Consider the following 17,055-nt stretch of genomic DNA (forward strand, 5'->3'; position numbering starts at 1 on the left):
ACTAACAACACTAACTACTACGTACGTACGAGTACGACACTAGTACGTACGTTACGTTACGTAATAAACGTAAAATAACGTACTACACACACACACACACACACACACACACACACACACACACACACACACACACACACACACACACACACACGCACGCACACACACACACACATGCTTTTGCTTTCTCACGTTCTAAAATAAAATAAGTATTTCAGTATTGCTGACAGCGTTTGTAGTTGAACTAAGTTCTTGTAATTTTGAATCTTGTGATATATGTACCAGTTATAGCAAACGCGAAATTTGGATAACTATTATTTAAGAAATAGAAATAGAAATTTTTATTTTTCTCAGGGAAAAAATGATTAACTAATGATATACTACTAGTAACAAAGGAATGAATTAAGAATTTTTTCGTAACGTAATAACAGCAATGTCTTTAAGCGAAACCGATATAAGAGCAGGGTCATAGTGATAATTGAGACTACTTATACAGTTTAATCCTAAGAGTGTATACCAAGTTTGTCGATCGTCCGTACAGAAACAATCACAGCGATGGCCTGGTTGAAAATCTTATCTTATTACATTTGCACTGTAATAGTTGTTACTGCACGTGAGTATCAAAGCAATATGATCATTTAAAAGATTCCTTCATATTTCTTTCTTTTAAAAGAAAAACATAGGCTTATATAATGATGCTTTCTTTCAATTCTCTTCTTACTATAATATTCTACTTTCTTTTATTTATACGGGATATTTAAATTTATAATTTAAAAATTAAATTGTACCTTGATAATTTTATGAAAGAAAAATCAATTCTTAGAATTGATAAAAAAAAAGATGAAATTTAAAAAAGTGAAACATAATTCGTCTATTCATTTTTTTTGTTTATGGTAATCATATTCTGAATGCTCTTGATACAATTGAATATGATTTTAATGTAAGTTAATTGACATTAATTATGAGAACAAATATATATTAATGAAGAGCTGCAGATAGAACAACCTTTCTTACGAAGTTAATTTAATCAATTCCATCTCCTCTTAAACGAGAAAATTATTTAATTTTTTTAATTCTTATTTTAAACTAAGTCTTTTAAACATTAGATAAATAAAAAATATTAAACCAGAAACGCGATTTACAAAACATCGCATAATAATCTATTTCATTTTTCAATATTTATTTAATTAAATAAATAAAAAGAATTAATTTTATTCACACTTTACTAATGTGCTACTATTCAATTAATAAATATTGCGAATTTAATTATCACAGAGTACATGGGCGATTACGATTTTGATTTCTATGAAGATTTACCAACGGACCGCTCGAAAAGTTTCAATAAAGAATACAACAGTATCAGGTAAGATGACTTTTACATTGCAAACGATCTCGATGACACAGAGAATCAAGATGGCACGTATCTTAGTTCAAATTACGCTGTTTTTAGAAACAGTATCGATTCTTTTGAAAGGAGTCTCTTCGATAAGCAGTTTAACTGGTACAAACTGTCTGAGAAAGTTTATAGATACACCAAGCATCGAATTTCCGGATACGATTGCGATGAATTTGATTATATGCGTTCAAGGAAGATTCAAGAGTGCGACGACAAATCGGTTTGGATGCATTGTCTTTGCCAATTCACATGTTCGAAGCCGGATGAAGTGGACTGTTACACACCGTGCAGAAGTGGATGTGAATGCAAGAAAGAGTATGTTTTTGACGAGAAAGCACAAAGATGTCTGTTACCCGAGGAATGTTCGACAGAAAATTACAATTACAATTACTAAATTTTATATTCTCATTCTTAACATTCATTAAACTACTCTTATGCTACTAAACTGCGCCAAATAATTTATCATGTCATAAAAGCAATCGCGGTAACTTACCTTACTGTCCATCAATTTCGCTATTCTTGTAATATGCGGCACAAAGTCCGAGGATAAGTTGTTGTTATCTGTACAACCTGCCGCTGCGTCTCCGACGAATGCCCATTTATACCTGTAAACGAGATAATATAGATTATCTCAGAATGGAGTAAATGTAGCTTCAAAATTTTTCTCCTTCCGCTTACATCTGAAACTGTGGTAATCTGTGTGCGGGCAACAGCAACGCGAGATCTAGCAGCTTGGCAGCGGCCAGTTGTAATTGTAACCAGTGAGGATGCCCATGTGCTTGCAGTCCGTTGCTGGCGTTAACAGCCCATGATGAGTCCAGAGCCGATAATAACTTGATGTGCGAACTGTGTGCAAAGAAATATAAATAATGTGTCATTTAATATATTGCTAGTGGATAACAAAGAGCAAAAATTTTTTTGGAATCATAATTTAATATCCACAAGAATAATACGCAATTTCCCTGTAGAAGTCAATCAACAAGATACAAGATTATTATTAGTAATAGTAATACCCTTTGACATTCATGTTCGACACAGTGATGTAAAGGGCTTTTTATGCTCCCAAGTTCTTTTAAATATATTTGTATCTATAGCCAAGTACTTTTTTCTTAGCAAATACTTGCATTTAGTCTTTTGAGTATTTATTTGTTTTTGAAATATTTATCATATATTTTCATATTCAAAATTGATAGTTTGTGTAATGTAAAAATAATTTTAGTACGATATGAAAATGATTTTTGTGCGTATTGTGAATTTATTTTAAATGTTATATTTTTAAGTGTTGAAATTAAAGTATCTTTTACATCACTGTACTCGAGTTTCCTTACGACATTAACAGTATGCATACGCGTGCGGTATGTACGTCGGATATGCATTGGGCCATTGAGTTACCTGCTATGACGACTGCCGTCCCAACACCATTCAAGTTATGGAGGCACCACAAATCCCATCAAATTGCGAAGATGCCGAAACAGAGCCAAAACAATACGATATTAGATAGTATCCATGTTAGTAGGGCGGGAGGGGAGGGACATACACAGACAAATATTCTGCTATTTAATATCCTCAATATCTATACACATATATAAGACCACGAGAAATGATCTTATATCACATAATTTTATCTCGTTTCTATTCCATGTATTATAAGACTCCATTTTTCGTCGCAATCACATTTCGAGAATTTTGAAAATATTGGTGATTATTAGATCAAATTATTGATTTCAAAAGTAGTGTGGAATATCAATCATGCCAGTAGTGTATATTAATAACTATTAATAATATATTTCCATAAAAAGATTTTGTATTATAGCATTTTTGTTAACGAATCTTAGAGAGAAATCAGAATATAATAATAATAATAATAATAATAAATGCCAAACCGATACTGATTGTTCATGTATAATAAAATAACGCATATATTAAAAATATAGTTTTGAAAGAAGATTAAAAATGAAGTAATTTCAATACTTCAAATAAACAATCGCATATTGTAAACGTACATGCACATACGAAGCAACAGCGTCCCACAAGCAAGTTTGTCCAAAATAAGCACCTAGATTAGATAAATTTACGTACCTAAACTCTTCGCTATCTGTATTTAATTCCTGCTCAATATAGAGGAATACTTGAACAAGCTCGCTAACAATAACTGGCCATAAGGATGTTGCGTGTTGTGGTGACATTCTCAATAGCAGTACGCGAAAACAGAGAAACACTTGCGCCTGAATAGACGGGATTACTTGAGGTAGACGTAAACTGTCTGCTAAACGTTCTAAAAATAAAATAATCAGTGTGTGAAAACAATTATTAAATATATATAATATAGTCTATAAATGTATCTCGCAAATATATGTACCTTGTATCTCCGGCATATATTTATGATATTGATCCATTTCACTGCAAAGGATGACGAACGCCAAACGTTTCAAGAGCTGCGCTTTCTGCTCATATTCCTGTTCCTTCGAAGAAAATATACTGATCCCGCTGCCTTGAGCCATGGAAACGCGATCTATTTAACAGATCAGTAATATGTTAATTTATTTGATTATAATTGATGCACGCATTACGTAAATATAGTAAAAAAAAAATGTGTTACTCATTAAATCTCTGAAGGTAGTGTTGTCGTGCGTCATTAGATTGTCTATTATGGTTCTCCAATATGGCAGACAAGCCGGTATCATTTGGAAAAAGGCCGAGTCAAGTAACAAGTCTAAAACATCCTTGCGCCATGCCTTTCTCGTGTACTGATATCCTGATAAGGAAGCCAGTAGTTGAGAACAGGCGGTGAATGAAGCGATATTTTTTATCCTGTAAATTAGATAAAGTAAGCAAAGTTCATGTTATTCTTTTTTGTGTGAATCTTAGAGAAAAAACAAAATCTTTACAGTTGAACTTACAGCTTTACAGCTAACTTACGTGTGATTCTTGAGATAAGGTGTAACATTATACATGAGATTTGTCAGAAGCGTTACCACACGTTCCTTTTCTTGCGAACCATAACTGACATCCAACAGTGGTGCAAGTATTTCCGCTAATACCGCTTGCGCTTGAACACTGTATGCCGCGTTAGGTGGGGTTCCAGGTGTTACTGTAACATAAAACTTTCAATGAATATACAGAGGAAAAATATAGAGCTATTTTTTTTACAATTATCAACTATATAAGAAAAAAAATAAAGATAAAGCGCGATAACAAAAAGATTTTGCTTTAAATATTCTTAAATATATCTATAAAATAAATTGCATGTTACGCACCAGCACCATTTTTTCCCTCTTTACCTTCCGAAGAACCTTCGACCACTTCAAAAACATCCTCGCGGACGGCCAAATTCCTTCTTAGCCATGTTGTTTGCTCTAAACAGGCACCAGCTATTTGCGAACACGATTCGATCAACTAAAATGTTTTTTAAAAACATCCAACAATCGTGTTAGTTATTATACAATACATAAATATATTATACAATATATAAATAAATAATAACCTTTGCAGACACGTCTTGCAAATCTTTGATATCTTTCTTCTCTTGCATAGGTGGGCACTTTTGTACATATTCGTTTAGTATAGCCAGTAAGAGAAATTGGGCAGGTGCTGTTAGCGATAGACCATCCTTTAATAAACTAAACAAGGATGCCCAAGATTCAATAAGCGATTGCGACGTATTACTCTGCATATACACATAAAGTAATTCGAGCACTGAGACTTCCAATGAGAAATCTTGCTTGACTCCATGTATCGGCGGTGGCGTTTTCACTACTTGATGTACGGTATGCACCAAAGTATCAATAGGCATAACACGAATCGCACTAACAAGGTGAACCATTACTTGCTGATTAGAACACGCTTCTGGAAGTATCTGTGAAACAAATAGTAATAAAGAAAAAAAAACATTTTTTCCAAAACTGCTATTAGTTGTTCCTCATCTTATTATTTATTTTTTAAATTAGATACAAGATGTCCTTTACCTTTTTGGATGTGGCGGATGATTGGCGCCTTTCATGCCAGGCAACTGCGACTGCAGCCAAGAAGTTGGCTCCATGATGGAAAGAGATTGGAGACAGGAGTTCTAACAATTGATATTTGACTATTCTCGGACTACCCACCACACAACTGGCTTGTTCACTATACAATATTATTAAAAGAATGCATTAATATAATATAAATTTTCTACATATTTTTAATTAAAGAACACAAATAAAATATACTTGTCTTTTGTTGCCAAAACCGCTTGCCATAAGGCAGACAACGATGCTATTATTCTTGGCAAATGACTTAATGCTGTTCTCCTTGCATGTTGTTGCAGCTCATTTGCGCCACTTTTATCTTTAGCTGTGGATAAATCCTACAGCAAACAAAAACTTTGCTATAATGTACCGAATAAATCAAATATTGATTAATATCATATAATCAAATAATATATTTCGTTCAACTAACCGGAGAAAGTGGGCTGGGCATAAAGACATGTATAAGATTATTGAATATTTGTCCAGGATTAGCACCGGGAATTCCCGTTTGTATAGTACCACTTAATGGCTGATTAAACGAGAATCCGATTTGCTGGGAAGTATCCAACAGACAGTAATGGAGTAAATATGTCAAAGCTTCCAAATGTGTCACTGTGTAATCTGCAGGCAAGCAGCATTCCACTGTGCTTATATCTTGCAATTTTGATGTCAATATCGCATCTTCGCTAATATAATATGATGCCAGATGCTCAATATTATTGCATAATTGATGAATAACTGATGTTACAACAGATGTTAAAGACGGTCCCATAAAAGGCAGGCTGGACGTAACAAGGGTTGTCCAATGTTGATGAAGATGCCTCATATGATCCTACAAAATTTATATCCATTACAACAAATCATTATCTCGTTGGAAATCACTTTTTGCTTAATCAAATAAATTCATAATTTATACAATCAATTCTTATAATTTAAATACATTTTATAATAAAAATATTCTATATAATTTAATAAAATAAATTGATTATCTTGTCTAAGAAATACATATAAATTTTAGAATTGATTTGAACAATATATATTGAAACAAATAACATACGAGTTGCAAGGCGCTAAGAATACTAGCAAGAAACATTGGTTGCTGTGGTATTGCTGCCCCAGAAACGTATTTCAATGTCAAAGTATTCCCGATCAAATTTGATGCTCGTGTCGGCGAACTTGGTATGGGAGACATTGTAGAATTAATTTCCTCTCCTTTTTGACTACTGCACTGATGTTCCAACATAATTAATGCTAACAATAACCTTGAAAAATAATAAATCAATTTTATCAAAAATTATACAAATATAACTGAAAATAATTGTAATACTAATGTGAGTTTCATCAGTCATAGATTAGTAAAATATATTCTTATTAAATTTATCGAATAATTATTATATTATTATATTATTATATTACCGTAACAATTGTATTTGAAAAGCTTCCGTATGATCACTCGCTCTATATTTACATTTGTTAACATCATTATCAATAAACGGATCATTAAATAATACGATTTCTTCAGTAAACGTGGAAACATCTTCGTTCTCCTTGTGAGCATTCTTCATACTCATAACACTGGACACAAGACAATGCAGAGCAACTTTTTGTACTTTACATTTAGTCAATAAATCAACTATGTAGCAACTAAAGCCTTTCCCAGAATCACGAACGATCGGGATTAACTCAGAAAATATTAGCGTCAATAATTCTGCACTCGCAAGTTGTACCTGTAGAAAATATTATTGTCAATACTAACAAGATTAACAATGTCCATTAAAAATAAAAAAAAGTTAATAAGTTTCATAATACAAACATTAATATTTAATTAAAAATCTTATAATTTCTTAATTTGTGTATCTTCTTAAAAAATGCTTTTTTATAGACATTTTTTAAAAATTAAACACATACTTGGCGATTACCCGCGATCTCTTCATATGTAAGTCTCATTTGCCCTAGATTTGGATAGTAGCTTCTCGCGAAGTATAGACATACGCTTATCAACACTTCCAAATACATACTACTTCTGTAAGCCGCTATAAATTCCGTATTAGCTATATCACCATGAAAGTTCCTGCCAAAAACACTTTTCCTATGTCTTGCTAATAAGTTTAATAACACTGTGTTCTTCGTTGTGTTTGTTACACCAGTCGTCGCTGCACAACACAGAAACATTCGCGTGTTCGTCAAGAGTTCGTTCCTGAGAGTACGCAGAGCATAAAGAGTTCTGGCTGAATCGTATACTCCACAGTAGAGCAACATGTGGGAGTGAAGATTGTGGACACCCAAGCCAACATTTCGGTTAGTTTTTGCATTATGTTGCGGAACCTCTTCCTGCAGGATAAAAAATATTAAAAGACTATCGTAATATTATCATTTCAAGATAAGCTAAATAATAAGATACTTGCGTTTTTAGGTGATTCGCCAATGTCGCATAGTTGCATCGCGCGATCGAGTACTTCATTCAGAATTTCTTCGACTATACTGGTGCTGCTGGAGTTGCTGAAATACTCTTCCGCAGTGGTACTGACGTCCAATTCGCCATCGTCGTCATCCATCGTCCAGCTAGGTACCTCTACGCTCGCTTCGAAACTGCCAATATCATGATCATAATTTGTATTGAACTCATTTGTGCTGTAATATCTGCCCTTTATGATAGTGCCCGCTACTTCTCTGGAACTGCCTGGCATTATAAGAGTTTCCTTCTTTTGTTTGGACTGTTTGTTAGTTACTTCAGGACTGCTCGAGTCTAAGCTATTAGTTATGGAATCCGACGACGAATCGACATCGTCGTTTAGTTTCTTGTAGCTACTCTTATCCTTCGCTTTCAGGCTGGAATTCGCCGATTCGAAAAGACTTTCGTCTAAACTGGCAGTAGAACCTTTGTCGAAATCAATTTTCTTAAAGCGAGTGGCATTTTTCAGCAACTCCGTTGTTAAATTCGTTTTGCGCATACTGGGCAGCGAATCATCCTCCGTAAAGGAATCATTTGAATTTTCATTACAATTGATCGAGAGAGGATTTACGAATACGGAAATTTTCCTGTTGCCGGATATACTGGGCGGTACTTCAAGTTCTTTCATAAATTGATTTCTTTCGGTGACATAGTGATTGCAATTATCTCCAGTCGCCAACGTTGTCACCGCAAAGATTCGTTTTATCTTCACAGGATTTATCGCCTGCTTCTTCTTTTTACCCTTTTTCCACTTTTTATCTTCATCCACGTTATCGCTCACGTGATATATTACATTACCATCGACCGAACTGATTGCGTAAATTTTCGCGGCGCCCTCAGTGTCATCTTGAATCTCTGATTTCTCCTCCACGGGATCATTCTTCGTTAGGACGGTATTACTGTGTTGTATGCTCACGTGAAGAACGCTCATACGGCATGTGGATGGATCTAATAATATTGTCAGCAGGGGATCTATTACGCGTGATATGTCGCCACGCATTAAGGAATGTAACAGCCATGATTGGGCCTGCAGCTTTAACGGCGAATTATCCGCAAGCTGAAGATTATCCAACATTTTCAATAAAGATCTATACAACATAACAGAAGACAAAAACTTTGTAAAAACTGTAATTATAACTGGGTACATTGAAAAAAGAATTTACGAAATTTGAATGAATATTTGTTTAAATAGTATCAATGGGCCATTTGTTTACAGAAAATAAATATTTATTTGATTTAAAAAAATGATATTTAAATTAAATATAATTTTAAATTAAACAAATATTTATTCAAATTTCATGAATTTTTTTTCAGTGTAGATACTAATTGGACAGATACTATAAAAATTGTTTTACTTACTGGTCAAAAGTTCTGAGACAGCCACGCAATCTTGGATTCGTTTCGATCTCTCGTCCTAAATGCCACAAAGTAGCAAATCTACCGAAGGCCTCAATTCTCTTCTCAGGGTTTTCAGAGGTAAGTTCGGATCCTATTAGGTTCTCAACCGCATCACAAGAATTGTATAAAGCATGATGCAATTCATGCATAAGTTCTACGCAGCGCATTCTGAATTTATGGGCGGGAAGTTCGCCCAGATGATGCCACAAGGAATGTGCCAGTACCTTTGTATTAAAAATAATTTTGTTTAATATCTCATGTATTTTCAATCAAATATTGAATGCAGAAATACTACAGAACCTACCTGAAATACATTAGTATACTGCATCAAATAAGTTATGTGCCATTGCTTCAATAGGGGAACGATAACAACCGTCGTCACACCCTCTCCACTTTTTGGATGTGTCTCGACATCGTTATGTGCTTTTAACAATGCAACTAAGTCCAATAACGTAGCAATGCTCGTTAACTGTAATGCGGGTTGCTTCTGCAACCAGCAAGAACAGACTATTAAAATTTTCAACCAATCCGGAAGAACGTGCTCGAATTTCGGTTCCTCTTCTACGAGTACGTCGTCGCCAGGCAAAAAGTATTTTGGAAATGTGGACAATTCGACGAACAAGCTGGACGCTATTTTCATGGTTTCAATCCATTCTGATTGAGTCGTCATATCAAGAAATAGATGAAAAATATCCAAGCATTTGGTATCTTCAGTTACGGATGAGTCTTGACTAAAGAATCCGGAATCATCTATGCTTAATCTCGAATTTAGCATAAATTCCAAGTAACGCATTCTCTCGTCGAAACTCTTTCTCGGAGAAGACACCACTAAATGATCGAACATATCCTGCACTGTTCTCTCTTTGCTAAGTATCCGATTGCTAATTAATTTAACGTAAAATATCTCGTATTGCCGGAGACACTTTTCTAACATGGAATGCTGTGCCTGAAACGCTGGAGATGGTCCCCTACATAAGGATCCTGTCGATCCCATTGGAGTAACATTCTTAAAATGTTTTAACAGACGACTGTCTGAAGATTGAATCACTGATGAAGAGATATCATCGATTTCGACGCAGTTTGCTTTAATATCATCCATACTTTTATTTCTAGGTAAAGATTTCGTATCTTCACTCACTACAACGGATATGCTACTGCCATCAGCCTGTATAGTGTACGTGTCGTTTAACTTGGAAGTGCTTTTACTTCCTTTTTTTTTCGATTTCTTTTCGCTTCTTTTAGTGGCACCACCAGAATTGGCTCTTCTTCTTGTACTTGGGCTTTTCTCCGTGAAGGAAATATTGGATGTATCGGGCTTATTCAATTTACTATCTGATTGACTCTTCTCTAAAGGGATTGCCGTCAGAGAATTATCACTGGGGACTGTAATGCTATTCAGAGACGTGTCCAACTTGGCATCTATTTCACACTTATCCACATGAGTAGTTATCATTGTTGGTTGCACCTTCGATAAGATCTTGGCGCACAATTTGAGACTTTTCGAGATTTCTATTGAGGACAGAATATTATTGTGATGTAAAAGTTTGCTGATTATTTCGTAAAATAAGCCAGGAAGATGTTCAGATGGCGTGTCTATAAACGCGTCCAACGACACAGTTTCAAGTAAAAATTCTGTCAGCACGCATACTTCCACGAGATTCGGCATTCCACTACCAACCGGTCTTACAACAACGTCTTCGATCGCGACTTGCATTTTTGCTCTAGTATTACAGGCTTTCTCAAACAGATGCCCACAATGTATCCAGATGTAAGATGGTTCCAAAGTTGAGAATAACAGATTTGCAGACTTTACCACTTCATTTGCTTTCGGTGTGTGACTTGTTTGCATGAATTGTTTGCATGCATTATAAAATGTCCTAAAATGAATAACGCAAGGTTATTAAAAAATATATTGATGAATAGTTTCAATTTTAACAGATTTTATTTTATAATTATATAGCACAGACGATCTTACCTAAATACTTCAAACAGAATATCATCTAAAATTATTGGTCCAATATCCACCTTATCAAGTAACGAGACAAGTATCCTATATGGCTTTAGATCTTGCGAATTTTCTTCACATACTTCTTTAAGTAGATATTTTATCGCTTCAACTAACATTTCCTTAGAATACATATCAAAGTATGTTACACTTTCTTTAGTGTCTGCAATCGCATGATTCTTCTTCTTTAAAATTGATGTGCTTACTTCAGTGCCCAACAGCCAAGCAAACAAACGTCTACAATTACACGATAAAAAATATATAAAATAAAATAAGAATATTACATATTGCAGCTTCCTTTACCTGTTTAAGCTCATATCCCTTCGCAATATAGTAACTAAAGCAGCTTTTATTAACAGTATCATATCTAGATGTGTCAATTGATTATTATGCATAGGAAAACCTATCAACAGAAAATCCAGTGCACTTCTTTGCACTAGCACTGAAGTGTCTTGTACTCCAGCACACAAGGCTGAAATCTTTTTAAATCGATACGTTAGAGAACAAAATTTTAAGATAAATTTATAGCGTTAAAATTCTTCTTACCATAATTTTAATATTAGTACCCATAATATATTTTTGCTCTTCCATCGACAGTTTTTTATTGAAATGTGCTAGCACAAATGATATCGCAGGCAATCGAATACCAGAATTTGAAGCCAAGCAGTCCCAGAGGCACGCATAAAAATGTTCTGCACCCACACCCTCACACACTTTTTCCAGTAAGGAATTAGTTCTAATATGAAAAAATGCTCCATAAATTTCTATATTACTTATGCACATATCTATTTATGAATTATTATTTATGAATATACACAAGGAATGCTACAAAAATAACATAGTACCTGTCAAAATGATCAGATCCATCTTCTAGGCCCAAGAGAACACCGCTTAAAAAACCACTTAATCCTGGTCTTAATCTTTCGCCAAGTGGTACAAAGTGTGTTTCGTATACTGTTAACAATGATGGTCTGACATTCATAGCAGCATGGCCCAACAATGGAAATAGTCCTAAATAAGAATAAATATAAAGAATGTGTCAAAGTAGTCTATAATTATTTCTTTCATTCAACACGTATACTCACCTGCACTATAGATAAACAGCTCATGACTAAGCCTATTAGTACCCATACACTTAAAAATAATATCATATGTCTCTAAAGCTTTCAAGTGAACACCAGAAGGTAATGCCGGATGCATACATTGGGCTAATCTCTTCGATATTTTGATTCTCCTTGGAATAACAGGAAACTTCATATGGCTCAATAACACCTTATTGAGCTTTCCTAGGGCAGAGATTAAATCTGCCCATTCACTCGTGTACTCGAAACTCTTCAGGGCCTTGTCGACAGCAGATACATAGCTGTGTGATAAATACAACTTATAGCATCAAGTTTCTTAAGAGACAATGTACAAACATCAAGCTATGAAATGTAAATTACTATAACGTTGTGTGATGTTTATCGAATTACACTGTGTCAGTGATGCTAAATGTGCTAATCTTCAACTTACACCCGATACTTGGAGTCCTTCATCAACTCGTACTCCTCCAGAGCGATGGAACCCATGGTTGCGTTTTTTTCGTGACTAAAGAAATTACACTGCAACGATGATGTTTTTCCACCACACTTTACATGATTTTAGATCTATCTTACAGCAAAATGAATCACGGCGAAAATCCTAATTAAGCTGCAGATCTTATCGTGCGGCACATCGTATTCAGATAAAGCGGGTACCGTGGTACCTAGAAATCAATTCTTCGTGTTACCACACAAGTCCGTATATGTCTCGCGTGTCCCGTCCGCGCGAGCCCCAACTATCCTATCCCGCTCCGAGAAACAAAAATTTACCCTCTCGCTCTCTCACCGGACGAGCGACCATCCGCAGAGCCCGACTGAGCCGCAATGCCCACAATCGTTCATGATCATGTCTACGAGGCTGTGTTTATACGAGCCGAACCTATCGTCGGCCCGCTATCAACTTGGTTATCTCGTTGCGCGATCGTCGATTCCCTGCCGTCTCTCTCCTTCTACTGGAATTCAGTGGCGATTCACCATCAACCGGGCTCGAAGATTCGCGTTTCACAATTTCCTCGCAAAGAATTTTCTTATGTCTCGATCTCAAACATGTAACGGTCAATCATCAATAACCTCCAGCTGTCCTGAGCTGTCCTCCAGCTGTCTTCGGCGAGATCGTACGTGTGGTGGCGTGTGGCGCGACGCGCGCTTCCAATAGTTCCGATCGGATTATTCTGATTCCCCTTCCTTGGTTTTTCACGGGATCGAAGACTGACGAACAACTCACCTCTTTATGTTGACGTTGTGCACGTGACGATCGAATTGACATGAATCATACGTTTATCTGATATGCGTTGGTCCGTCCGTAGATGGAATAAATCTTTCTGACGAACTCGAATGATTGAGGATCATCTCAATCGAGTGAAATCGGCGATTAATTTAACCGGAATGTCTAAAAGTAAAATTTCGAATTGTATATTTTGTTGTGTCTGATCTTTTTTTCCATATATTATAATAAAAAATGAATAATTTTGTTAACAAAATAGTATAGGTATTTTCTGATAAGTTAACTGAAGTTTGATCGAAATTATTTGATCAATTTTTTTTATTCATCATGGGTATATTCCTTTTCTAACTTAATAATTCAATTTCTTTCATAATGACATGGGATTTTAGACACAATTTTGCATCATATAAATGCAGTTTCTGAAATCATGAAATGAGTAAAGGCACTCTTTATGTATTTAATTGATAGATATAGAATGTTTGAGTCAGTATTATCAAATTCAAACATAAACGAATTCCTTTTTTTATTATGAAACATCTTAAAATCCACGATCCATGCCATTTTCTTTGCAATTGTGCATGAATAACAAAAGGAAAAAAATATAACAAGTCGAAGCATCGCACTAAAATCTCTCTTGTTTCCTACACAGCCTCCGAGATTTTAGCTTTTAATAAAATTCATAAAGATTATACTCATAAATGTAACAAACTTTGTCAAGTGATAGGTTCCGCCTGGTATTATACATCGACTTATTATAAACTTACAAAACGATTATCCGCTCATACAGAAATTCAGACGCATCACATTCGAGATTGTACAAAATTCATATGGAATGTTTACAAATACTATTTTTTCGGAAAGATAATCATATCGATGCTGTTTACACATTATTTTTCTGTTTACATTTACAAAGTATTAAAAGAAATAATATGAAATTAATGTTTAAATACTGAAAAATGTCCATGAGTACATTTGCACATAAATATAACAAAACAATCAATCTTCTAATACAATGCATTAACATAATACTCTATATTCATGCAATTTTATCACTTTGTTTCAAGTAAATGTATTGCATTTTCTCTCATGATTAACTCTCTAGTGCCCTTTTGGAAGATTAAAAATATTTAATATACAAATAATATAGGAAATAAAATATAACGAATCTGCATTTTTTGAAGATGCAACATTTAAAGAAAAAATTTCCGCGTCATATTTTTAAATTTGCAATGACTGATACGCAATAATAAAAAAGCAAGAAGATAAAATTGACACGTGATATTGAAAGTTATATCGAGTAATAAAAGGTTATATGAACATGCCAATTTCTATATTAAAAATATCCGGCATGTACCCCATTAAAATGTACATTATTGTGTATTTTGATATTAATTCCCATGCATTTGTGATCTCGCATCAGGAACACAGTTTTGCACCCAAGGGTTGCGGTTTTGCAGTACGTTCCAGCCTTTTCTGCTGCTGTTCCATTAATCGCTGCTCCCGCTCTCTCCTTCTTTGTTCTCGCAGCACTTTGGTAGGATCATTGAAGTCGTCCACTTCCCAACCAGCGGAGTTTTCTTCCCATTCTCCTAATTCATTCTGAACACAGATGACAGGAATGTAAATCTCTGGAATCTTACAAGTTTGCAAGTACAGACTTACAGTCGGAACAGGATCCATGGCTGTGAATTTTGCAATGTTACGAGACGAGCCATCTGCATGCTTATCTTTTATTAGAATTTTTGCCTGTCTAGTGATTTTCGGAGTCATATCCTATACAAGATGCAAAGGTAAAATTTTTACTATTCTTATTAAAGTGATTGTCAGAATTAGCCTGAATTACCTCAAAAAAGTTAAGTTGTTCTTCAGTGGGCGATTCAGGAGGCTTAATTACTTGTTGTCGATACTGCTCTATCTTAGCTTGTATGGTATTAACTGGCTTATCTGGTATAACAACAATTGGATTTTCTTCCCACTTATCCCATTGCTCCAATTCCTTAAATAAGCATACTTAATAAATATTATTATAAAACCTTGACACAAAAGCAGTTATATCTTCCGTTTTAGACCCGAATGCACTGATGTTACTTTGATTTTAAGAAAGAGGCTTAAAACTCTCTTTCTCTTTTTCAACTTTAAAATAAGACAAAGAAAGGTTTAAATCTTAAAGTCAAAGTAATGTTGATGCACGAGACCTTAATATAATCCATACCTTAGTATAATTCATATAATAAAGACTATATAGATCTGTTTTATATTCTTACATTAAACTCTTTCGCTAAATATTAAATATATACCTATCTTGCTTTAAATTTCAAAAGTGTACAACTATAAAAGATAGACCCAAAGATAAGATGATACAAAGATTGTACATTTTTTAGCTTGCTTCTTAAGACAGTACAGTATTTTTTATCAAAACAAGAACATATTTATAAAACTGCATAAAAAATAAATTTATTGTATACATAGGAGATACTTATTGTATAAATGAGATGTACCGTCGAGCTAGTAAGAACATTCGGCACCACGCCGACAGTGGACAAGGGGACAGAGTCGCAGGATGATCGTCTTCGACGTCGGAGGCAGCACATCGCGCGCTTAAATATCCCGAAGAGCAATACGAACAAGGCCTTAAGCCGATTCATCAAAAACTCCACAGCCATTTTCGGCACGGTCGGCTTGGACGGAGAGCTAACCTCTCCTCCGGAGCCGGAAGACGGACGTTTACGTGGTCTACCTGGCGCGGACGCAGCATTGGCGATCCATCTTGTAAGACAAGTCGTCGATTCTCCCTTACATCGTCTTGCGTCCTTCTTACACGAAATATGAAATTAATAGTAAATCGGGAAACACTCAAGTCTACTTGATACGTACATAACCTACATCCCTCTCCGGATGATTATGACGTTCCGCTATTGGTCGGCAGATCGATTACTCGATATTACGATCCTTCGATAATTGCATTCCATTATTCACTGTGCACTGCAATTATTGAAAATCTATAGTTCACGGGACGTATACTGTAAATTTTTAGTACTTGCAATAAATTGAATAAATAATGGAACGCAGCTAATGTCAAACGACACGGTCGAGATAAATAATTTAAAGAAAATAGATACAAGTATGTTGTGTTTTATATAGGTGATTCCTATAGAATCATACATCATACAAATAAAATAAATTTTTTCCTTCTTGAAAGTTTAGACTGAAGACAGAAATTATAATATTCCTTTCTTTTTTCATACATTTTTGTGATAACTAATTGATCATTTAATGTTCTCCGATTAATAGGCTTTGTTACACGGTTGCTTTATGTCTTAGATTTGTTGCGCATTCACACAGCTTATAAATATATCTTAGTTTAATTGTGTTAGAATAAGTGATTATTAGTTTGTAATAACCTAGTAAAAAAATACAATATTTTATATGTGTGTGTGTGTGTGTGTGTGTGTGTGTGTGTGTGTGTGTGTGTGTGTGTGTGTCGTACGTCGTAGTA

General features: G+C 34.8%; 3 protein-coding genes across 3 annotated transcripts in view; 1 reads left to right on the top strand and 2 right to left on the bottom strand.

Annotated features, from left to right (window-relative positions):
• LOC105617506 (protein dopey-1 homolog) overlaps positions 1-12,823 on the bottom strand; it is a 13,672-nt gene extending 849 nt beyond the window's left edge. Inside the window, exons 1-24 of the mRNA XM_012199062.1 lie at positions 12,768-12,823; positions 12,341-12,618; positions 12,101-12,266; positions 11,802-11,991; positions 11,559-11,734; positions 11,226-11,492; positions 9,555-11,127; positions 9,212-9,474; positions 7,809-8,940; positions 7,309-7,740; positions 6,817-7,127; positions 6,458-6,662; positions 5,831-6,232; positions 5,602-5,738; positions 5,362-5,518; positions 4,881-5,252; positions 4,654-4,792; positions 4,316-4,487; positions 3,996-4,207; positions 3,756-3,908; positions 3,476-3,671; positions 2,789-2,800; positions 2,075-2,242; positions 1,890-2,001 (exon numbers count right to left, since the gene is read on the bottom strand). Coding sequence (XP_012054452.1) covers positions 1,890-2,001; positions 2,075-2,242; positions 2,789-2,800; positions 3,476-3,671; positions 3,756-3,908; positions 3,996-4,207; positions 4,316-4,487; positions 4,654-4,792; positions 4,881-5,252; positions 5,362-5,518; positions 5,602-5,738; positions 5,831-6,232; positions 6,458-6,662; positions 6,817-7,127; positions 7,309-7,740; positions 7,809-8,940; positions 9,212-9,474; positions 9,555-11,127; positions 11,226-11,492; positions 11,559-11,734; positions 11,802-11,991; positions 12,101-12,266; positions 12,341-12,618; positions 12,768-12,823 — 7,281 coding nt within the window. The remainder of the gene's footprint in view (positions 1-1,889; positions 2,002-2,074; positions 2,243-2,788; positions 2,801-3,475; positions 3,672-3,755; positions 3,909-3,995; positions 4,208-4,315; positions 4,488-4,653; positions 4,793-4,880; positions 5,253-5,361; positions 5,519-5,601; positions 5,739-5,830; positions 6,233-6,457; positions 6,663-6,816; positions 7,128-7,308; positions 7,741-7,808; positions 8,941-9,211; positions 9,475-9,554; positions 11,128-11,225; positions 11,493-11,558; positions 11,735-11,801; positions 11,992-12,100; positions 12,267-12,340; positions 12,619-12,767) is intronic.
• LOC105617505 lies at positions 556-1,790 on the top strand. The gene is given in 2 exon segments (XM_012199061.1): positions 556-613; positions 1,276-1,790. Coding segments are annotated over 2 exon segments (573 nt in total).
• A 2,094-nt stretch (positions 12,824-14,917) lies between the features above and the next one.
• LOC105617507 (receptor-binding cancer antigen expressed on SiSo cells) lies at positions 14,918-16,222 on the bottom strand. The gene is made up of 4 exons (XM_012199063.1): positions 16,058-16,222; positions 15,403-15,555; positions 15,222-15,332; positions 14,918-15,158 (listed from the first exon to the last, which is right to left on the bottom strand). Exons 1-4 carry the CDS (start codon positions 16,220-16,222, stop codon positions 14,976-14,978), a joined length of 612 nt encoding a protein of 203 aa, XP_012054453.1. The 3' UTR covers positions 14,918-14,975.
• Positions 16,223-17,055: the final 833 nt, after the last annotated feature.

This window comes from Atta cephalotes, assembly GCF_000143395.1.
Source record: "Atta cephalotes unplaced genomic scaffold scaffold00013, whole genome shotgun sequence".
Lineage (NCBI taxonomy): Eukaryota > Metazoa > Arthropoda > Insecta > Hymenoptera > Formicidae > Atta > Atta cephalotes.